Below are 24185 nucleotides of genomic sequence, written 5' to 3'. Positions count from 1 at the left end.
CTAAAACTACGTCTGGGGGAGTTGTGTCCTTCAGGAGGAGGGAGGGAGATGGTGGGCGTTGGACAGCCCGGTTTTACAGTTCAATTAGCAGTGATGGAACCTTACAACAAGAGATCTGCATTTGTGAAACAAACCCCTCCGAGCCGGTAACCTTTCGGCGTTGTTACCGGCACGTACCGCAGTGGGGGTACCGCAGTGGGTTTGTTTAAAGGCTCTTTGGAGGGGGTGTTCTTGAATATGAATATTTTTTCTGGTATTTTGGAGTGTAAAAAAAAAAAAAGTGTTGCTCTAATTGGAGAAGCTAGATTTATGTATGGTAATGTGTTCGTTTATGGGCTCTTTTCAGTGGTGCCCAGTGACAGGACAAGGGGCAATGGGCAAAAACTGGAACACCAAAAGTTCCACACAAACTTAAGAACAAACTTCTTTACTGTGAGGGTGTCAGAGCACTGGAACAGGCTGCCCAGGGAGGTTGTGGAGTCTCCGTCTCTGGAGATGTTCAAACCCCACCCTGATGCTTTCCTGTGCAACCTGGTGGAGGGACCCTGTTTTGAGAGAGGGGTTGGACTAGATGGTCTCCTGAGGTCCCTTCCAGCCTCTACCATTCTGTGATTCACTACTACCTCTCTTATTCTTTAGCAATGGGCTACTTTTGCCAGAGCTTGGTACCTCCTTGATGCGAAGATGCAGCCACCAGGAAAAATAGCAGCTGCGACTGTAGTCAGACTTGAAGGCAGGCATAAGCCGATTTATCATGCACTAAGTGAGTACTGCAGTAGATAAAAGCAAATTTGCTTCCCGTCACTTGTGTTTTTCTTCTGATTTCAGTTTTAAAATCAAGCCTGACATATAAAGTTACACTTTTCAGTTGTTTGTGAATGATAAATGTTTTCATTTTCCTTCTCATCTTTTGCTTTCATACCCCTCTACAGCCTCATGTCATTGTCTTTACCAGTCTTTATAAAGCTTGTTATGAATTCATAATTTATTTTTCATAGCTGAATTAGAGTGGATTATGCTTTCAATTTTTTAAACCTTGAAGTATGTTTTATTGCATTGATTTTAAATGTAAAGATTTAATTCACAGTGCACATAATGCAACACTGATGTGATTCCTGATTAGATTTTCCCAATGCTACCTTTCAGTACCTGCACAACACCACAGAGTGTTGGAGTGGTTCCTCATTCTGAATAAGGTGCGGAGAAGTCCCGCCTTCATGAGGAAATGGGCACAAACTGAAATACGGGAGGTTCCCTCTGAACATCCCAAAACTTTTTTTTCTGTGAGGGTGACAGGAAGTGGCTGCCTAAGAGGTTGTGAAGTCTTCATCCTTGGAGATATTAAAAAAATGGTCCTGCTTGAGCAGGGGGTTTGGACAACATGACCTCCTGAGGTGCCTTCCAACCTCAGACATTCTGTGATGATGGGGCCAGAACCTCTCAGATTCTTAAATGGGAGACGTAAACATTCTTGAAAGATATCTTCTTGTTTAAATTAAAAAGTCATTTTGCTTTTCTGCAAATTAGAAGATTCAGCAGTAGAGATGTATCTGTGATCTTGTTCATTTTATTATGTTCATACTTACTGTTCATATCATATGTTCATACGTATTATTTGCAATACCATAGTGCCTGTCTTGTGGTGATAAGCATTTTATAGATAATTAAAAGGTGATCCCTCCTATTGATAGTACAATGTTTCTCTAATACTCATGGAATTTTTCAAGAGATGTTACTGAAGCATAAGGGAAGCATTAAACTTTGCTCATACGTGTAGAGTGTATAGATTAGAAGGTAGTATTTGTAGAGGCTTTAAATACCAGATTTCAGTTGTTGCAAATTACGTCTTATCCACAAGATGTCAGTGGAGACTAAGGCTGTCTGGAAAATAAAGCCGATACTGAGAGGAAAAGTTTTTGGTTGTCCTGGGGGGAAGATCTTTAATACTTTTATGTCCAGGAAGTTATAAAATCTTGGAAAGTAATTTAAAGAATAACTTTATTTGGTCTAAAATATTGGGGGTTTGGAACTAGGTGATCTTTAAGGTCCCTTCCAACCCAAACCCTTCTAGGATTCTATAAAGCATTCTATAAATCAGTACCAAATGCATTGCACCTGAGACTGACATTGGTAGGTTACTGCTACTGAGACATTTGATATTCTCTAAGAGAGCAAAGTATATGTGAATTTGTGGTTGGTGTACCTAACACTTTTTTTTTTCTTTTTACTTTTTTTTGTGAACTAACAAGAAATATTTCAGTGTCTGTGAGATAACAGAATAACATTGTGGGGATTTTCTGGGGTTTTTTTGTTTTTAATTTGGTATCCAGATACCTTTCCATAAAATAGTTATTTATTTATTGTGTAGAGAAGTATCTGGAGCTGAATTTAAGCTGTGGTTAGGGATGGAAAGAAATATAATTTAATGTGTATTTAGTTTGTGTTTTAGGGATAATCTTTTATTATTCTCCAGAGTCTTGTATTTTCAGATGTTGCCAGGCCATATGCCTTAAATAAAGGGATACAACCTTGTTCAGGAGGTTTGAATCTGGATTTTTAGGTTTCTTCTGCACTTCACCTTCTCTCTACCCTCATCCCCTTGCATCCTCTCTTTGTGAGCAGCTTCACGATACAGAAGCAAAAATAGTGGGCCAGATTTAAAAAAAAATTGTGTGATCTGGTTATTTGTGTTGGGTTGTGAGCAGGTGTAGGTGAGCCACTTGGGATGCTTGGGTAGGATTTGCTGCTGTTCTCTTGCTGCATCCTCAAAGGAGAAGACTAGACTGGATGGAAGTGTCCCACAAACCCGATCTGGCACAGGTGTTACTCTAGACTGCAATGTTAGTTTATAATGGCTGGAAAAAGCAGTGTAAACTCGTCTTCTAGTGAAAGATTTGGCAAGTAGTTTGTCTTGTGAGCTAGCAGTTGACAGTATGATGTCTACCTTTAATTACTGTTTAGTCCTTAATTAAAATGTAGGAGGAAAAATGCATGCACCTGAAGCATGTGTTTTTACTGTGTGATAAGAATTAATGAAGCTGTAAACATACAGAGATATAAAATGGCAGCTTAGTTTTATCTGAAGAGGTGCAACGTATATGCTGTATGTAACAAATCACATATGCCATCATGTAAGAGAATATGCTGGCTTTGGTTTTGTGCATTTGTTGAGGAAAACATACATAGTTTCTAAAAGAATAAGTCAATATTATAGCATGAAAACAGTCTAAAGGAAGAGTTTTCTTGCATGATAATTTATGAATATTTTTCAAATACAATTTGACAATTGTTTGTGGAGACAGTGAATATTTTTGCTTTCTTATTAAGTGCAGCCATTCCTGAGGTGATGGGAACAACACTGTTCAGAGACCAGTGGAAAATAATGTATTAATTTGAAATTTTGAAGGAGACATTAGCTATCCATAAATTCAATCTACTTTAAAAGAACAGGTTGCAGTCATTATTCAGGTAGCGTATGAGTATTCTGGTTAGTTTTTCTCCTGGCTCTTCATTGTTCATAATTGATCTATTGGTATATGAAATTGTTAATTCAGTATTTATTGAAGGGAAGAACTCTTGGCAAAAACTTCCTTGGATGAGCTTGTTCTGTCATCTTCCCAACTGAAGAAAAAAAAGGCACAAAGTCCCGTGTCAGTTCTCAGAACTGATCTGTCAGCGGTGAAAGGCTGCGTCAATGAAGATGTTTAAATTGTGTTTGCACTTTGGCTGTAGGTGCAAGTAGAGCTTTAAAAGAACACAAGATTAAAAGATGGCAGAAAACTTACATAGGGTGTGAAACTTGCATTGATTAATTATATGCTCCTATAAAAAATGCATGCTCAGTTTGAGTCCTTTTGGAAAATGTGTTTTTTCCAAGCAGAGCTATTTTAGCTTTTTTTGTGAGGCTTTTCTCCCCCCGTGTCTCCTTCCAAATCTTTTGTTTCTTTTATGTATTTAGCCCTAGGCTGTACTTATTTAATGGAAATATTTTACTTATCCAAAATATTCAGTCCTCCAGTAAACATTGGTACTGTTTTTGTGAGAAAACTAAAACTAAACAAATATTTAGGATCCTTGTTTAGAATAGAACTAACCTTTTTTTATACTGTTTTTTGAAATTTAGGTGCGTATGCAGCATAATGTGTTGAATAAAATAATACACTTCCTTGTAAGCAATTATTTAATTATCTAGTCTGATGGTATTTTACCTGCTCACCTGCCTTCTAAGCTGACAGTACTTACAAAAATAGTAATTTAAGGTTGGTATTTAATTGCAGGTTTGGATGGTGTGACTCAAAAAACTCACATCTTTAAAAGTGAGCTTAATGAAATATGTATGTATGTGCTACTATGTATGCATTACACACTTTATAGTTGTTATTTTGGTTGATTACTCCTACGATTCTCTTAATATTTTCCACTAATTTCTACTTTGTAGATGACTGTGGAGATCACGTTGTCATAATAAATACGAGACATATTGCCTTCTCTGGTAACAAATGGGAACAGAAAGTATATTCTTCACATACTGGGTAAGCTTTATAATAAATATTCATATGAGCAAGTGATAAATTTAATGTCATATTTTCTTAATATTAGTTCAAAAGGGAATTCACTAAAAGATTCTGAGTGAAAGCAGTTGCATAAGTAGCGAAGTTGGTTTTGAGTAAGTGAAAAGAGCTGTACAATAAAACAAATTTTTAAATCTGTGCAGCTCACTGAGTGGATATGTTTTATGATGTTGGGTTTATTTGCATTTGATTTAGGCTGATCCCTAGTAGCATAGTTAAATCAAAATGAAACCCAGCTTTACCTGACATCTGTGTAATTTCTTGGACCACCGTATTCATTCTTGCACCAATGTGTTAACTTAAAGTATATGCTAAAGAGTGAATTAGCACAACTTTGCCATGTCACATAGACCTTAGAAAGATGGATACATTGCAGTGTACTTTTATTTACAGGAAGTCAGATTTTATTACTGTAAAGATGTCAAATCATGCTAAGGTTTATTTAAAATAGTAAAAAAATAATAAATACTGTTCAAAATGGTTGCCTCGTGTCAGCCACAAACTGGTTGTGAGTCTTGATCATCTTGAAATATTTCCAGGTTTTGCATCTCTTAGTCTCAATGTATTCTGTAGCTGTGATAGTGTATTTAATAAGCAGTTGTTCTGCTTGTGAAACACAAACTTTTTAATACTTAAGTGAATTAAGTAAGAAAGTAAAGCTGGTGTTAAATTTAGATAGTTGAAAGGATAGAATCTTTCTAATAAAATACAGTTACTGGCCTCATGAGAACAACTTCCTTTTTTTGAAGGCTTATAATACCCCTACACTGTTGTCCAAGATGTAGTGATATTTGTGTTAACATCGTGCTTGAACGCCTGGCGTTAAGCTTGTATGTTTGTTCTGTTTTTCTAGCTATCCTGGTGGTTTCAAACAAGTGACAGCGACCCAGCTCCATTTGAAGGATCCAACTGCTGTAAGTGTTTCCCTTCTTCCGTTTCATTTGTAAAGCTGACACATTTTCATTTAATTAGTTCCCCTAAACAAAAGGGATCAGTTACCTGCATGTCTAAGGCTAAATTACGTTCCTCTAACTGGCTCTTAGAAGCTTGGCTTGTGACAGTGTTTTTGTAAACAGCATGTTTTTTAGGGTTAGGTTGTGCGTTTTTGAGCAAATCAAGTTAATTTGCTTCACTCATTTTTGACCAATTTACTTGCTTTTAGCTTCAGATGTCTGACCTTTCACATAAGCAAACTGCCTCTAAGCTTAACGACTACTACTTTTTTAAGAGCCAACACGAATAATGCTCATCTTAAAAATGTTAGAAAGTACCCTGCCTCTTTCTCCCAGTGTAATTCAGCTGCAGATTTTGTTAAATGAGGTGATTTTTTAAAAAAAATCTTTTCTGCATGATTTTTTTTAAAATCTTTTCTTCAATGCTGTGTGTTCATAGCCTGTCAAAGATTTGGAGATGGTGATTACACTGAACTTGAGCCTCTTTACTAAGTGTCTGTATTAGACTATTGTAAATTCTGCTGAACATCGGTGTTGATGTGTTTGTTACTGATTAAAAAAAATAGGGTGCTAGATATTAACATTTTGGGATGTTGGCTTACACAGTTATGAAATTACTTTTATGGGGTTTTGAATGATCAGCATTGGAGGACTGAATTCTCTAAGTACTAGTGTTTCAGAACATGATACGAGGCCCACAGAGGTTAATAGATGTCTATGGTTATTTTTGACTTGGAAATGCTTTGGCTTGGGTCACCTTATGAGAAACTTTATCTGTTATAAAATTCTTGGGCTTTGTCAGTGATTTTTTATCTGTGATTTAGAAGTCCTGGTTTTCCCCAAGACTTACACAAAATGTACAAGTACTCAATAAAAAAGCAATCCACCAGATGAACTTGCCTGGTTTTGGTTTTTACTTTTGCAATTTCTTTCTTTATTTAAAGTGAAATGAAATCACAGAGTTCAATATTACTTTCTGTCTAGAATTTTTCAAAGCAACTTAAATGCTTTTGAGAACAGGCTCCAAGATAGTTGTAATTCCTTTAGGAGTTACTGGTAGTATTTCCAAGTCTAAAATGGATTCTTCAGCCTTTTTCTTCAGGCAGACACTGTGCACTGGGAGGCAGTGTGACACAACTTGTTTGTTAAGGCCTGAGAATTGGATGTTCTATAAATTACCTTCTGGCATTCATTCTGAAATACCTCTTTTCTTGCCAGACTCATGGATGAATTTCTGTGCAAACAGAGGAGGATTAAGTGCATTGCCAATAACTAAAGCATGTTGGATAGAGGCTCAGCAAATGGTGATGTGGCTCAAGGCTTGGTCTAATTTAATGAGAGAAACTTTTTTTTAAAACCAAACTGTGGAGAGCCCTCAGCAATTAACTCTTTCATTCTATTGAAGGTGAAGCATTTGGACATCCCTCTCATAAAGATATCTCATGTATTTTTGTCATAATTATTAGTAATGGATGGGAAGTTGGCATGATATATTCTGTATGTGTAGTTGTTAGAAGTTTTGACTTGCAAGTGATTTTATGGCTTGCTTATTTACTAGTTGAATTGGTTTGGAGTGAAATACATTGGGATATGACAAAGATGGAATTTATGATGGTGTTTTATTAACATGCTTTGGTTTTAGAACTAGCTACTAAAACCTGAAAAAGGATTACTGTAAAGAGAACAGTGCCTAACCTTAGCAGCATTTGGATTTTCAAAATAGGATCTAAATAATGCATAGCTATTGTGGAGACTTTTATAAATTGCTCTATTTCACTTCCTTCAATTAAAAAGAGACCTTTTGTCTTTTAGTCATATTAAATTAAATTCCTGTGAAGCCAGTGGAATTAGGTAGGTTGTAGGAAGCAGACTATCTTTCTGTGGAATCGAAGTCTTCATTCTTTAAAGCATTGTTTTCTTCCTGGAGGCTCCTGCTTTTTCTCTGCCCTTGGTCCTGTTGTCTCCTGCTAGCTGGTAGTACCTCATTAGATGAGTCAACTCTATTCTTTGAAATAGTAGTGTTACAGAAATTAAGGCATTAAATTAATGGGAGAGACTACTTCCAAGGAAAAGGATGTTGCTATAACACCCTGTAAACTTACCTAGTGTTACACAGAGATTTTGCAATGGGCATGACCATTTTCCGTTTATGCAAGAAATAGATTAAAGCTTGTAAGATTCTGTGAGTGTGTGTGTATATAGCAGGACTCCAGTATTGCTTTGTGCTGTATTTACTTATGTATGTCTAAATTCAAACATACAAATCCCCAAGATAAATATTTTTCCATTACAGTTTTGTTTAAAGATAGTTTCTAGTATACAGAGAGACTGGTTTTAGGAAAAACTGGTACACAGCTAACAGCTAATTAAAAAGGTTGTGATGAGTAATTTGAGGCAAAATGGTATTGTTTATGTTTACATGGGGGGCTGAAAGTCATAAGTGTAGTTGTCAGAATTTAGACATGTTTACTGCATATGATTAGATAATCATCCTTGATCATTTCCAGTTTCTTCATAAGGTACCAAGATGGGGTTGGATGATGATCTGATATTCTCTCCTATGGAGACTGACATAATTGTATCTATTGTACTAACTTTGGACCTTAATATATTGTTTGTAGGTAGTCGTGCTTCAGAAGGATTTGTGCTGCATTTTGAATGTGCACGTGTATTTTTTCATAGGATCATAGGTTGATTCAGGTTGGAGAGAACCTTGGGAGATCTCTAGTCCAACCTCCTACTCAAAGCAGTGCCAGCTATTAGGCAAGATAAGGCTGCTGGGGGCTTATCCAGACTGATCTTAAAAGCCTCCCATGGCAACCATTTCCAGTCCTTGACTTTTCTTCTTAGTTGAAAAGAATAAAAAACCCCTATGCCTATTATAAGTGTTTAATCTCAGGTGTATAATTTTGTGCCTGAGACTGGCAAAATATTACTGTTTTTTTACACTTCTAAGTACCACAGAATGGTAGGGGTTGGAAGGGACCTCAAGAGATCATCTAGTCCAACCCCACTGCTAAAGCAGGTTACCTACAACAGGCTGCACAGGAAAGCATCCAGTGTTACAGTTTTTGCCCATTGCCCCTTGTCCTGTCACTGGGCACCACCAGAAGGAGCCCGGCCCCATCCATTTGGCCCCCACACTTCAGGTATTTATAGACATTCATAAGATCCCCCCTCAGTCTTCTCTTCTCCAGGCTGAAGAGTCCCAGCTCTCTCAGCCTCTCCTCATACAGGAGATGCTCCAGGCCCCTCATCATCTTTGTGGCCTCCACTGGACTCTCTCCAGAAGATCCCTGTCCCCCTCAAACTGAGGAGCCCAGAACTGGACACAGTATCCCAGATGTGGCCTCACCAGGGCAGAGTAGAGGGGGAGGAGAACCTCCCTCGACCTGCTGGCCACGGTTTTTAATGCACCCCAGGATGCTGTTGGCCTTCCTGGCCCCAAGGGCACACTGCTGGCTCATGGCCAACCGGCTGTCCACCAGCACACCCAGGTCCTCTTCCTCAGAGCTCCTCTCCAGCAGGTCAGCCCCTAACCTGTACTGGTGCATGCGGTTATTCCTCCCCAGGTGAAGAACCCTACACTTGCTCTTGTTGAACCTCATCAGGTTCCTTTCTGCACAACTCTTCAGCGTGTCCAGGTCTCGTTGGATGGCAGCACAGCCTTCTGGTGTGTCAGCCACTCCTCCCAACTTCATATCTTTTATGTTAATATGGGGCAGTGAATACAAAAAGAGGTCTGCATAGTTGATATTTTGTATAGAACTTAGAAGTTCCATGTTCATTGCCCCGAGTTCATCAGCACTTTGGAAAATATTGTTTTTATGGAAGGGTAAAAGTTACAGTGTGTTGCCAAAAAGATATAAAAAGTAAATACTCCAGCGCTTTTTTACCTTTAGCACCTTAGGGGGGCATGGGGAGGGGAGTGTCTACGCATCTGTTTAAAGTTTCTAGTATTTTCAGTTGTCTGCTCTGCTGGAGAAGACCAGAGAATAGCTCTCTTCTGTTGGACTTGGCCAGCCCACTTTAGGAAGCGCTTGCTGAAGAAAAAGTAGCTTGTGCACATTTCAGCCTTTTCTTTGACTTAGGTTCAGTGTAGCTTCTTGGACCGCCCATAGATGAGAGTATTAATATGTTCTTTAGGTGCAGCACAACAGCTTGCTGCTGTAGCTTGAAACGGCCTCCCTGTTCTACAGGTTAATGTGATACTAATATTCTGTATGGTATTACTGCTCCCTGAGATTATATGTCAGTGGACAACATTAATTTCCATTGCAGGTTGCTAAGAAAAATCTGTTTGAAAGGTTTGATGTGTTTTCTTTGCCAGGAGAGTCTTTTGAAAATAAAGGAAATGGGTAAACCTATTTATTTGAGATGCAGGTTTGTGGAATGCAGAGAAGTTTGGGGGGTTTTGTTTGTTTTTAATAAAATTAGCTGAAGTTTTGTGTAGCTGGAAAAATGCTGATAGGCATGAGACCAGCACTTTCAAAATTAGGCTTCAAAGTACTTGATATGGGAAGACTAAAAGATGTACTTTTAAATCTCACAGATTTGAGAGGGAGCGAAGATTACTTGGAAGAAACTTTCTGAAAAAAACTTACAGTTTTTAATTTAAATGCTTGCAAAATACGTTGACAGATCTAATCTGTAGAACCAGGTAGTAATCCTGTCAGAACAAAGTTTTCAATCATTTTTTATTCTATTTTTAATTTTATAAGTAAGCAACACTTGGCTTGCTTTTTTTTTTTTTTTTTTTGCTGCATCAGAACCTGCCCCCAAAAAAAAGAAAAAGGAGAAATCATGTTTGGCTGATACCAAATGCTCAGTGAGAGGATTGACCTTTGCAGTATTCAGAGGCTCTGTTGCCTCTGACAAAGAAATAATGGGTAATAATTGTTGAGAATGAATGTCACCTGCTAGGGAAGATGATGAAGCGGGGCAGGGGAGCTCTGTGGAAATGTGCTGCGAGGAAGCCTCCGGGGCTGTCAGGGTTCTGGTTTGTTCAGCTGCTGGCACTGATATGAAGGGGCTTAAAATGTTCTCATTCTCCTTTCGAATGCTCTTTAGCAGCTGTGTGCACGTATAGACTTGCTGTTACATCTGCATAATAATGGTCTTTTGAACAAAAACTCAGTCAGGAAACATGGTTAAATCTTGCCATTGGTATTTGAAAGCCTGTTTTCTTTGCATCAGGAAGGTGTTGTTGATACAATAATACATACATACTAAAAATCAGTTATTGAAACATGAGATATAGTCGTGTTTTCTTTTACTAGTATGAGTAACGGGGTTTTTTAATTAAGTAGAGCAAAACTTCAAATTCTGGATTAGTAGGCACACAGAAGTTAGTATGGCGTGGGGAGAATGCTTGTTATGGAACCTGTTATCTTAAAACCTCAAACCTCTAGGTGCCCTAAATAAGTCATAGAGCTGGCTCAGTCTTTTGCTTTGTAGTAGACAAAAATAAATATTTCTTGGCTTAAAACAAAAAAAATCTTAATCCATCTCTTATTTGAATTTGCAAGGCAAATAAATACATTAATTTAAAGAACACATTAAACTTATTAGGTTTTAAGTGCTGACCAGTAGTAGAAAGTAAAATGGCATGCAGTGGAAGTTTAATTTGCCTGTGACCAGATGATTCCTGTGGCAGTATTAAGTACATTCACTGTTGCTCTGCTACTCATAAGGTGAAGTTCCTTGTATGTTTTTATAACATATGTGGTGAAAAGAACAACATCATATACAGAACAGAAAACCAAGAACTGGTAGAAAGAAGATGCAGCATCCAGCTGTACCTCTGAATAACTGGTGTATCTCCTGAAATTCTTCTAGGGTTTTTTTTTTGGTACGTTCTGTAAATAATTCCTTTGTTTTCTCTGGAGCGCTGCTTCTCTCCCATGTTCTAGAGTTGCTTCCTGGTGATTACTGGACTTAATTCAGCTGTTAGGGTAGGCTTTCTTCTGGAACTTAGGCCAATTAATTTTGTGCTTCTCGGGACCAGGAGTGGTATTGCTCTGTTGATTTCCTTCTTTAAAGTATGTTTTATCTGGCAAAGAATCTTTCTCAGAACTTGCTCTCCATCAAGCATAGTCTGTGACTTGCACATGAGCCAAAACCTGTCACAAAAATTGGAATGTTCAAGCCTCACACAGTATTTCAAATAGATATATTTTTAATTTATTCGTACTCATATAAAATGTTAGAGTGTGTAGTAAGGGACTGAAAGTGCAAGAGTTTTACTAGAGCTGCCTTCAGATTCCTTTCCTTCTAATTAGCCCTTTAAATTGGAAACTCACAAGGTAATCTTGTATAACTATGTGATTAAGAGCATGTCTATGCTTTGAGTATATAAATTAGACAATTTGGAAAAAAGGTATTGCAATATTCAAGGTGACAATTGTAACTACAGCCAATAGGAATTTTGTAAGTCAGAAGAAATCAGGGCAGACAGCATTCCAGTGGTTTAAAAATCCCAAAATAGCAGCGCTCTGGTGGCCGTGTATGTCTGATGGTCGTTGTCTTTACCTGATGGAGAAAGTGTCATGGCCTTCAGGAGTGAGTATTTATGTGGACATGGAAGTTTACAGGTTACTAGGTATCAGAGGTAAAGGACTGGGGATGGGAGGCAGTAGGAATCCATAAATAACCAAATAAACTGTTAAACTGTACTAATTTAGTTTTAAACTGAGGTAGAGGTTGCAGTGAGACCTGTAGGTAGACCTCTTTGCCAGTGTGAGGTCCCACAGAAATCAACTGGGTTTTATACCTGTCATGTAAAATTAAACTTACTATTTTAATATTTCAAAATAAACATAATCACATGGAAACAGTAAGAATTATCTATTATTAAAAGTACATTACAAGCATATAGAAAAATTTTGTTGTTGCTGTTAATTCCTGAAAGAAACAGAATATTCTGATGTGTGTTTTCAGGGAGCACTGAATCTGGGTTTGGGTATTACATGAGCTCAGTAGCAGACTTCTTCTTGCAATTCCATACCTTTTTATTTAGGATTGGTGTATTTTTAGTAAAACTTGAGCATGTTCAGGTAACAGGAGAGCCCTTACTTAACACCTTGGAAATACTGCTGGTGGGATCTGCCTTTTCTGTTGCACAAGCTGACTAAAGTAGCAAAAGCAGTCTGCATGACTTCAGTTAAGCCTGTACTTTACTAACTTCTTTGACTTGTCATCACATCAGTGAGAGTGCGGTTCTTTCTGGCTGTAGGCAGAATTTTGGGCAAGGAGCTGGATGTAAACTTGGTCTTTCCAGGAGCTGGGTTTAGATTTGCTTTGGCTTGTGGAAAAGTCTTTGAGGCAGAAGTTACAACGAAGGAAGCTAGAGCAGCACTACCAGCTGCTCCTGCACTCCAGCACTACCTTCTCTATCCTACCTCCCTGTATAGCCTTCTGTTCTGTTGTTGGACTAACTACCTTGCAGTAAATTGATAATAAAATACAGAATAGAAGGACCTTTTAAATTTACACTCCAGCTTGCTTAGAAATGCTTGTTTGGCTTTTTACAAGTCTCAAATATTGATTTATCACAACCTCACCTCTGTTTTTCTTTTTTCTCTTTTACTTCTTGACTAAGGTGAGTGAGCCTGAGGGGTGGGAGGTGTAAATCTCCCTTTGACCTGTTCTAGCAGGGAAATTGGACTCTGCTACAGAAGCCAAGGCCTTGTTCTCTCTTTGCCCCTACTGTGAGTTGCTGGGGTGGGGAACATATGTGATGAAACTCAAGGTTATTGTTCCTCTCTCTTACTCTCTGGATGGATGTAACATAGCAATATTTCAAGGTGGCTCAGACGTTAAAGGCTCTAATATAACCACAAAAACATGCAAGTGAAAAATGCGCTGTCAGAAATGTCTAGTTAGTAAGTCATAACTAAGTCATAACTAGTTAGTAAGTCATAAACAGGTTGCCCAAGGAAGCTGTAGATGCCCCCTCCCTGGAAGTGTTCAAGGCCAGGCTGGATGAGGCTTTGAGCAACCTGGTCTAGTGGAAGGTGTCCCTGCTGATGGCAGGGGGGTTGGAACTAGATGATCTTTAAGTTCCCTTCCAACCCAAACCATTCTATGATTCTATGATTCTATGACTAACATTGATTCCACCGAGAGTTCATTCAGTTGTACTGAAGCTACAGAATGGGACAAAGTGGAACAGTGAAGTCCAAATTCCGGCTCTGGATCAGGGAAGGATTTAATATCTTCATCAGTGACATGGACAGTGGGATTGAGTGCGCTCTCAGCAGGTTTGCAGGTGACACCAAGCTGAGTGATGCGGTTGATTTGCTAGAGGGAAGGGACGCCATCCTGAGGGACCTGGTCAGGCTTGAGGAGTGGGCCTGTGGGAACCTTGTGAAGATCAACAAGGCCAAGTGCAAGGTCCTGCACCTGGATTGGAGCAGTCCCCTCCATCAATACGGACCAAGGGATGATGAATGGATTGAGAGCAGCCCTGCAGAGAAGGACTCGGGGATACTGGTGGATGAAAAAATGAATATGAGCCGGCAGTGTGCGCTTGCAGCCCAGAAGGCCAATAACCGTATCCTGGGCTGCATCAAAAGAAACGTGGCCAGGAGTTCGAGGGAGGTGATTCTCCCCCTCTGTTGTGTTTAACTTGAGCATATAAATCTGTCATTCTTTTACAGTTTTGCTTCTTAAGAGGTATCTTTTTTACTCTTTATAAAGTGGAGTTACCACAAGCTTCTCAATTCTTTTCAAAATTCAATGATCATGTGCAATCATCCTCAATGCTAAATATTGCTCTTAACTTTCTAAGCTGAAATATTCTGTATGGCTGCTATAGTAAGTGTTTATATGACTGGGACTAAGTGTTCCTTCTTCCAAAACAGTAAGTCTGGAGCACCTTCTGAATGTGGTGCCAGAGTTCTTCAGCAAGGAAGAAGTTGACTGAAAAGAAGTTCAATGACTAATGGAATGGGTAGAGGGAAACACAGCTTGCCTTTTTTTCCTGCCTGTCTGTTTATTTGTTGCCATGTTATCTTTCCTCAGATTGTTAAACTGACTGTTTATAGAATGCTTCCAAAAAACCTTCAGAGAAGAACTCTGATGCAGAGGCTGCACCTTTTCCCAGAAGATGTGAGTAGTCATGCAGTTACATTTTCATTCCTGTGTGATTTGGAGGTAAAGAGAGAGTGGTAGCATTAGCAAAACTTTTGTCATAAGAAGGTAAATTAAGAAAAATAAAGCTGCTTTTATTTATGTATCTGAATATAGTTGAAATGTTGATGCTGTTTGCTTTAGTATCTCACAAAATTCTGAGATAGAAGACGTGTGAGAGTGTCTTCTGTATTTAGGTCAAAGACTTAGCATAAAGAATGCAGTAGTGTTAACAAATTTGGGTCTGGATGTGGGTGGGAGTGGTGGTGTTTTTCAACCAATCAGATAGCTAAGGATGTTCTCACCTGCCTCAGGTTATTCCAGAAGATATACAGAAGAATCTTCTACAAGAGATTCCTCAGCCACGTGCAGTCCCCAGGAGGTTAGATGAATATACACCAGAAGAAATTGCTGCCTTTCCAAAGGTTTGGACTCCGTAAGTATCTTAGACCTTTTAAAAAGGACATCTTGACTGAATATATACTATATAGGCTCTCACATTATCAGTAAGAAAAAAAAAGTAATGTTTTTTCTCTTTATGTCATCCTTTTTTTGAGAGGAGAGGTAATTAAAGCAAAGAACAGTCATATTAGAAGGGGTTGGTTGCTAAGTTTTTTGTATTTCTGGCCTTTCTTTTAATGAGAAAAGCTTTACTTAAAATCATGGTTCAACTCTCTACTTCATCAAAATGAGTTGAGTAGAAAACTTCATTACCCTGTGTGAGTTTTACGTTCTCTATAGCCAAAGAAAGCACCACGTGGCTCTGTGAGGGAATGATTCATTGCTGGGGTTGGGGGGAGCCCTTCAGATTTTCTCCAGAGGAAGGGAAAGGATTCTGCTCAGTTAGACCTTGGAGAGTGGATCTTTGACAGGGAACATAACACATGTTAATTTTGATAAATAGTTTATTTTCCATGCACAAAATCAGTTCCACAGTAGTTGTGTGGCATATGAGTGAGTATTTGGGGTTTGCTTTATACCACCATTTCTAGTGTTGCATCAATCTGCTAGTGAAAATAGTACATTACATTCAGGACATTCTCTGATTAGTACTAGTACAGTATTTCTTGTGTTCATTTTGAGAGTCTTATTTAGGCTGAAGATGCCATTATGATAGTCAACAAAGAAATTAATTTTGAAAGATGTCCCCTTTCCTGATGGTTCTAATGAAATTTAAGGAGAAATGTGGCACGTAAGGAGATGGGAAAAGGTAAAAAGGTAAATAAGCTAACACCAGGACCAACTTGATGGTCTATTTCCAGTTAGATTACTGGTATTTCTATTTCTGTAGTAATTTTTAAAAGGTTATTTTCCAATTTGTCCTGTGAAAGTGTTCCTATGGTGTGTCATTCTGTTGAGTAGTTCCACTGAACTAGGTGTTGGCTGCATGTGGACAGAGGTCAGCTGCTGAAATGGCAGTAGCAGCTTATTTCTCATGACTCTGCTTAAGATGTGATCTCTCAGGTGTCTTGATAGCTGAATGATCACAGAATGGTCAAGACTGGACCCGGACCGCTGGAGGTCATGTGGTCCGACGCCCCTGCTCAAGCAGAGCCACCTAGAGCTGGTTGCCAAGAATCATGTCCAGGATGTTTGTTGGTATCTCCAAGGATGGAGACTCCACAGACTTTGGGCAAGCTGTTCCAGTGCTCAGTCACCCTCACAGTAAAAAAGAAGCGTTTCTTGATGTCCAGACCGTACCTCCTGTGTTTCACTAAGTCTTGTTCAAATCAGTAGGACTATGGAGTGCCAGAACTGAACACTTCCTGTTTTTGCAGGTGCGTTTAATAGATTCACTGTCGATTGCAGAACACTGTTAGAGAGTGATCTGCAGCAACTCCTTGGGTTAGATTTGTAGCTAGTAGTGACTAGATAGTAGCAAGCCTTCTACAGCAGAAAAAAATCATTGTACAGTAGTGAAACCAGCAACCCTCTTTCAAACAAAGGAAGCCTTTAAATACAAAGACAGGAGGCGTTTTATGTAGGAAGGTGAAGTTAATCTGTAGTAATAAAATTGAATTTGAATTAATGAAGAGGAGACTCATGTAAGAAGAATATTCTTAATGGTCTATCAGTAAAAAGAGAAAGGAAATAATTTATGGTGCGTGGCCGAAACCATTGGTATACCTTTAAAAGGGGCCTGATGCTTTTTGCTTGCTGAAATTAATATTACAGGGATTTTTGGTGGGGTTTTTTTTAAGTAAATAAAACATTTTAAATTACAGCATCTATTTTCTCTGCATTTTAAGGCACATGCAAATAAGGGTGTATACCCTTCACAGGCAGCAGAGATATGTGGACAAGAGATGTAACTTTTCCAGAAGAAAACTGGTAATAGGATAACTTACATGACCGCTTGAGAAAAACCTTCTTGCACTCAGAAACAGAGTGCGCTCATAATTCCTTTTCTGGGCCAGCAGCTCTCGCTGCTTAAGCCAGACAAATACAATTAAAAAGTCCCAGGAATATAAGTAGGACAAATGTCTGCATCCGTTTTGCATGTATTTATAGGACTTGTATTCCTTTGAGGGGAAAACTGAGTAATGTTCATTGTTCTGTCACATGTTTAACAGAAACCAAAATAATTTTTAGTGAAACTTCTTAACCTTAGGGGCTTTTGCTTGCAAGTCCTGGGAATAACTGGAGAAAGTTAGTCTGTGACATTTATCTACTCTTGAGTCAAGTGAAAAAGCCTGCACAGAGGTCTGTATTTATGTATAGTGTGTATTTGTGCTGGTACATCCACACACATAGTAGTCATACAGAGTTGCACTGATTTTGGGTGTCAGAGATGGGTTGAGACTTTCCATTTGTGAAATATTTTTCCTCTGCTTTTACTGATTGCACTCAGTGCAGCATGTGATGTCACGGGGGTTGACTGTATAACACGACGACTAAATATGCACACACCATTTTGCTTTTGCTGTTTTGGGTCTTTTCCATGTCTTCCAGTTAACATGTAGGTTTTCAGTAAAAGTTTTAAGGGGATTCAAAAAAGGGAAGCGCATGGCCATCAGTGGCTATTAAATAAGGTTCTCTGGATGTGACTCATGGCTTGGGAAGTTGGAAATAGTACTGTATCTTTATCTTATTTCTTTAACTTTTTCTCTGTGCATCTACCACTGATATAATCAAAATTTGATGTAACCTAGGGCAGGTTTTATACATGTGTAGTAAATAAATAAGCAGCTGCTAAACAGCCTGTCTTGTGATAAAATTTGAAATCTATCAAATTCCTAATGCTGGGCTTAAGTGCCAAAGGCAAAGAGCTGTGGGAATGAAGCAAATAGAGTAGAGTGTGATCTGGAGTCTTCCAGATGATCAGTGTCAATTTGTGCTCTTCTGCTCGTTTACAGTGTGTAGAATTTAATGTGGTTTTTGGTAGGAAAAATGTAAATATTGGGTGACTGTTATATGGAGAACACCTAGAAGTGTGTTCTGCAGACACAAAAAAGCATATTTGTTTATGTATCAGTATCTAGATACTGTTTGTGATAGTGCTTGCTTAGGTCTTTGTTCTAAAGCAGGATAAGGGCACTGACAGCATAAAAAGAACAGCATTTTGGAAATCATAGAATCACAGAATGGTTTGGGTTGGAAGGGACCTTAAAGATCATCTAGTTCCAACCCCCCTGCCATCAGCAGGGACACCCTCCACTAGACCAGGTTGCTCAATGCCTCATCTAGCCTGGCCTGGAACACTTCCAGGGAGGGGGCATCCACAACTTCCTTGGGCAACCTGTTCCAGTGTCTGACCACCCTCACAATTACTTGGGTTTTGTCGTATTTCTCCTGTGTTCTCATGAGTGTGGGTAATACTTTAAAAATCTTATTTAAAAATCTGTTGTACGTAGGCTTGTGATTCTAGATGATACTAAAATAAAGTCTGTGTGTCAGTTTTGCATAATCCGAGGCACCTCGGTATCACAGTCTCTGTTGAAAGGGAACAAAGTCCAGTACAGCTTTAAGCCTTCTTCAGGGTGGAAATAGGTAGGCTGATTTTGTTTCTAGCCTGTATCAGTTATACACATTGCTGTGTTTATTTGTATCCTCCCTACTGGATGGAGTTGCAAGTGCCGAGATCTCCTGGTTCATATGAGATTTCATTGGATCACCCCTGAAGAAATTTAGACTCTGCACCAATGACCAGAATTCAACAGTGCATTAGAGTAAGGCTGATAAGTCTCTCACGCTGTATGCTGTATTATGCTCTCGTATAACTGTCTTTAGTGCTAACACTAATAAAGATTCTCACATAATAATTTAGCACTGAATTGGAATCTGGCACTTAGCTTTAACTAATTGGAAGTCTCCCTTTTGTCAAAGGAAACAGTATTATGCCACCAAGGCTTTTGAAATGCTTTTCCTTGTCCCCATGCACTGCTGTAGTCTTGCTTGAGTTCATTTCCTCAGCACTGGGCCACCTTTATCGTCTTGACATGTAGGTGTGTGTGGCAGAAGACAAGTAAACTTGATGCCATCTGATTTAGTCATTGGTGTCAAACTAAGTATCCCAATAGCTTCATGTTAGCTTTGAGAAAACTACTTGAGCGTGTTGATACTTGGGGAAACTGCAGATAAGAACACTATTTTGAAGCTAGATTTGAAGCTAGAATTCCCCTCCCATTATTTCTTGGAATGATTCCCTTCAGAGGAATTCACTTAACAGAGAACATTTTTTTTTTTTCCCTATTTCTCTGCTGTGCAGAGGTTTTTGGGAGATGCTGTCTGTATAGTCTTTTTACTCCGTGCCAGTTACAGATGTGGGGAGTGCTTCTGCCTTAGAAACCCTGCAGCTGCAGCAGATTTGGAAGCTTTCAGCTGAGAGGGTCATAGTGCTTCTCCTGTGGGATGGGTGGATAAGTCAAGTGGGGATTCTGTGAGAAGAACCAGGGGAATAGGTGGACCTGAGAGGAATGGAATAGAGGGTCTGAAATGAGCATGGAGTTAATGGGCTCTATGTGGGGTGGGGAGAAACGAAGGGGAGTTGGGAGAACTTCAGTGCTCTGGGTAGAGAGACTGGGCTGGAAGTTTCCCTTCAGTGCCATCCTGTAGCTACAGACACTTTTAAATGCAGGAGGACGTACCCAACACTGCTAGGATACCTTTGCTGTGTTGGGCTTTAGCCCTACCTTCTTTTCTGCTCTCAGGAACTGGTAAGTCCTAGCAGAGGGATCAGGATTGGAGGTGGTTATCTACCATCGCTCCTCTAGCCGCAGGGCTCATTGCTGTAGCTGCTGTTGTAATTTCAGCTTCTTGTCCTGGCCTGCAACCAGACCATTGTGGATGTCAGATATAAGTGTCAAATAGATGAGCTTTAATAAGTCTTCCTGCCTTACATGACTTTTGGTTTTACTTTATTATTTATCTTCCATGAAGTTCTGAGCCTGGTGACCACTCTGTTTAACAAAGGATAGAGAATCAAAAGGGAATTAAATTCCTCTGAGAGTGATTAAAAAAAAAAAAAGGTGGTTTTTAAGGGCTATTTTGCTGGGAATTGGAGACTGACACACCATAGCCAAATATATGATATCCAAATGGAACGTTAAAACAGAGAGACAGTTTTTAAGGAAAGCATAAATCCTGTGTGGAAACCTAGCAAACAGCTTGTTTTTCAGAGTGGAGAGTCTTCCCGTCACCCCTCCTTCCACCACAGCAGAGCTCATGGTAGAACATAAAGTGGGATCCTGCTCTATAAAAGTGGAGAATTAAATGTCAGACTATCTCCAGTGAAAGAGATTTTTCTTTGAGCATTTTTTTCCTTTTATTCCTAACCTGAACCAACTGGCCTCCCAAATTGTGCAGAGCTTCTCTCTTAGATCCTTGATGGAGAGGTCTGAAATAAGTGTGGTAAAAAACTGTATAGATACAGGAAACTTAAATTATGTCTTTTCCAGACACATTTAGAGGGGAAAAAGATCAAAAACTAGCTCCTTTGATGGAGTTTGATTTTGTAGCTTCTTACCATGAATGAAACCATTATTTCAGGTGTGTTTGAAGTTTCAGATTGTATGTCTTTTAAATGAGTTTTAAACAGAAATCATCACAGAATTCACCAGTCATGTATGACTAAGCAAACAGTTCTGTTCCATAAAAGCAAGGATACATCAGATTCGTGTGTAAATTTTCCTGTCATATACCATTTTAAAGTAGTTTAACTGTCTGGGTGTATGTATATGTTTTTAGGCAGTTTTAAAGGCAGGAAATTGTTTTTGGAGAAGTATTTAAATAAGAATGTTACCAAATATATAGAACAGCAGCTCTATGTTGTTCCAGTTAGATGGATGCATTCCTGAGAGTTTCCCTTAAGAAAGCAGAGCCGTCTGATTTCCAGGAGCTCGCTGGGGCTGGTGCTGGTGTGCATACTGAGCGCCTGTTCCTCTGCCAGCCCCAAGAGGAACCCTCCCTGGGCCAGACAGCCTCTCGCTTGTCCTTCTGGGGAAAAAGTCCTTGAACCCTTTTGAAGTTTTTAAAACTCGATGTATTGTAAACTCTGAAATTTGGTTTAAGAAAACCAAACACCTTTTTAATGTTTATTTTTCTGAGTGACTTGCCTGATTCCTGGCCCCCATCTGTACATCCTGCTTTGTAGGGGTTTGCAGAACCTGGTCTGAAGCTGTACTTGTGTTTCAGCTGAGCAGCGTGGGCTGGGCAGGGTCCTGGTGTTGACACTGCGTGTCACCCCCGTGGCATGGCATACAGATTCTTGTTAGTTCATCAGCAACGCTCCATGGGTTTGAAAGCAGAGAATCACAGTGTTCTCAAAAAGAAAAGATTGGTGGTGGTGAAACACAAACGTGTTGGACACCTGTGAACTGCAGAGGGCTCTGATAATCCTCTTATTCATCCTGTGCTAATGATATGGTGGTTGTAACTTCCCCTTCCAGTTCCTCCCTAGCTTTGTCTTCCTGAAAGCCAGCCCTGCCAACCTCGGGCAACCTACTGCTGATGTTCCTAGCAAACAAATTTGTAGGCATTTGTAAACAGAAGGGCTTTGGATTAAGAGATCCTCTCATCCACAGTTGCCCTTTCTGTTTCTTGTTGAACAAAATATCAGCTACAGTAGTTGTCTTTCCCAGTTCTACAGTGAACCTCCCTTGACCTTCTGGCTTGACCTTCTTTTTAATACACCCCAGGATGCCGTTGGCTTTCCTGGCCCCAAGGGCACACTGCTGGCTCACGGCCAGCCTGCTGTCCACCAGCACACCCAGGTCCTTTTCCTCAGAGCTCCTCTCCAGCCTTCATAGAAGGCTACCAGATTGGTCAAGCATGATTTCCCCTTAGTGAAACCATGTTGACTACTTCTGATAACCTTCTTTTCTTCCAATTGCTTAGAGATGGTATCAAGAATGAGCTGTTCCATCACCTTCCCAGGGATGGAGGTGAGGCTGACTGGCCTGTAGTTGCCCAGATCCTCCTTCTTGCCGTTTTTGAAGATTGGAGTGACATTGGCTATCCTCCAGTCTGTGACATTGGCTATCTCCACTTTTCTCAGATACCTTTACAGAGAGACAACACCAAAAGACACCTTGCATTGTATTGGATACAAACATGATACTTGGAGGAGGTACTGCGTTACAAAGATTATAACTTGCAGTTAATACCAAATTTTTTCTGCTACAATGAAATATAAGACATAATAAATGAAAAATTGGGGGGTGGCTACTCCAGCTATATGGAGAAGCTCAGAAAGAAAATGATAAAGCTTTCCTTCACAAATGGTGAGGTCTTGAGGAATTTTTATAAGGACCATCCAGAGTTTATTCATGGGCCTTTAAAAATTCTGCACTGAAATAAACGTACTCCAGCCATTTTCTTAGTTACAACCTGGCTGCAGAGGGTATCTGCGACTTTTGGGGTTTTGAATGGTGTTTGTAGTGTGCCTCACGTTGTCATGTTTGGTTCTTATTTTGGGCTTTGGGCTGTTTCTTTACTAGTAATAACTACTGCCCCTCCAACTTGAGCGCTCATCTCTCACAAAGCAGGGCTGGCATGTATCAGCGTTCAGAGAAGAGGTGGCCAACACAAACTTCTGTGAAAGACTTGAGGCAGTCTTTCTTTTTCCTAAAACCAGAAACTGTATAAACCAGGAAAAAGCTATCGTGCCAATACAGCCCAGTCCTGTTCCAATGTACTCTTCAAGGAATCCCTCTGGAAGTTCATTTTCTGTGGCTTTTTTGGTTCTCAGTAGGAATTCCAGTAACTAACTGGAGATCATTAACCCCCATTAAAATTTGGGAACTATCATTGGCTACTTTTTTTTTATTATGGTAAGGACATAAAAATATCTCATGATTTTGTGTAGAATTTAACAGAAGTATTGAAGGAAACTGAATCTCACATTTCAGGCTACCAGAGCTGGATCTAAATTCCCGTGGACAAAAAGCCATACAGATCCTTAAGAAGATTGCTCTCCTCTACATACAGGCTTTAACCACAGGCAGCAACTGGATACTAATTGAGAGGGGTCAGTAGCTTAATCATCCTAAAAATCTGACAGATTCATGTTCAGATTGTTTAGCCTGTTAAAATGAATTACTGGCTTTTCACTAGCATGCATAAAACACCAGTGCTACTGACTCTCATACCCTTCACCTGGGGGCAGCTTACCTTGTAGCTTAAACTAGAGTCAAAGGTCAGAGATTTAAGAAATGGGTAACTGGGCACTTTCACTTCAGCTGTCTGAAGAGGCTCTCAACAAAGAAAGTTATAAAGCTACCTTCCCCTTCCCGTAAAATCTGTTGATCTCATATGTGAGAATAAAAATTAAATTAATGGGAATTTGACAAGCAATATGAGAATCATTGTATATGATACTGTTGAACTACTTGCCTAGATGAAATTAGAATTAGGTTATTTCTTAATTGCTCTTTTATAAATGTCTAGATTTGCTTTTTTCGCTTCTGGTGCTGACAGTAGGTCTGGAAAGCATTTCACCATTCCTTTGCCCACTTCTCTGTTTATTTGAAGAATAACGTAATTCTTTGGACAAAGCCAAATGTACAGTGCTGTTCTTCCTACAGTCCTACAGTTTTTAGGAGACTATATCACTTAAAGAAAACCCTTTCATTTGCAAAAAACATCCTCTTTCTGAGATGAAGTTTACATGTACATTGCACTAGTTTAACTTAAGTCATTTTCCAGACAGAATTCCTATAATCCAGGTCAAAATCTGGGATTGACAGTAATTTTTAACTGCTTAGTTCAGTTTTGCTTAATTTGTTTTTAGGGAAACTGAGGTTGTAAGCAGTTTATTTTAAATTGTAATAGGCCATTGTTAATTTCACTAAGAGTACCTAAATGCATATTAGCATTGGTTTAGGTGGACACTTTTGAAAAATTAAAACAAATGCTAGTTTTATATAGAGGAAAAAACCAAAACAAAAAAACCTGCAGTTGAGGACCACAAAAGATTTATCTTAAGCTTTGTGTGTGGAGGAGAGGGTTAGTCACTATAGCTGTACTGGCATAACAATATCACTAAAGCCACCTTTTCTTACTGTGTTTTGTTACTAAATGCAGTTTAGTT

General features: G+C 39.2%; 1 protein-coding gene across 1 annotated transcript; it reads left to right on the top strand.

Annotated features, from left to right (window-relative positions):
* Nucleotides 1-643: 643 nt before the first annotated feature.
* On the top strand, nt 644-15096 carry MRPL13 (mitochondrial ribosomal protein L13). The gene is made up of 5 exons (XM_010166322.1): nt 644-763; nt 4439-4532; nt 5425-5485; nt 14549-14635; nt 14971-15096. The coding sequence occupies exons 1-5, from the start codon at nt 685-687 to the stop codon at nt 15094-15096; spliced, it is 447 nt and encodes a 148-aa protein (XP_010164624.1). The 5' UTR covers nt 644-684.
* The last annotated feature ends 9089 nt before the right edge of the window (nt 15097-24185 follow it).

Source organism: Antrostomus carolinensis, unplaced genomic scaffold (assembly GCF_000700745.2).
Source record: "Antrostomus carolinensis isolate BGI_N321 unplaced genomic scaffold, ASM70074v2 scaffold12604, whole genome shotgun sequence".
In the NCBI taxonomy this organism is placed as follows: domain Eukaryota; kingdom Metazoa; phylum Chordata; class Aves; order Caprimulgiformes; family Caprimulgidae; genus Antrostomus; species Antrostomus carolinensis.
This window is presented reverse-complemented; position numbering and strand designations above follow the sequence as displayed.

Excerpts from the sequence above, each read along its gene's own strand:
- MRPL13 (XM_010166322.1), top strand. The coding sequence starts at position 685 with ATGCAGCCACCAGGAAAAATAGCAGCTGCGACTGTAGTCAGACTTGAA. Across the intron at positions 764-4,438 it reads GCCGATTTATCATGCACTAA|ATGACTGTGGAGATCACGTT; the intron begins GTGAGTACTGCA and ends TCTACTTTGTAG. Across the intron at positions 5,486-14,548 it reads ATTTGAAGGATCCAACTGCT|ATTGTTAAACTGACTGTTTA; the intron begins GTAAGTGTTTCC and ends ATCTTTCCTCAG.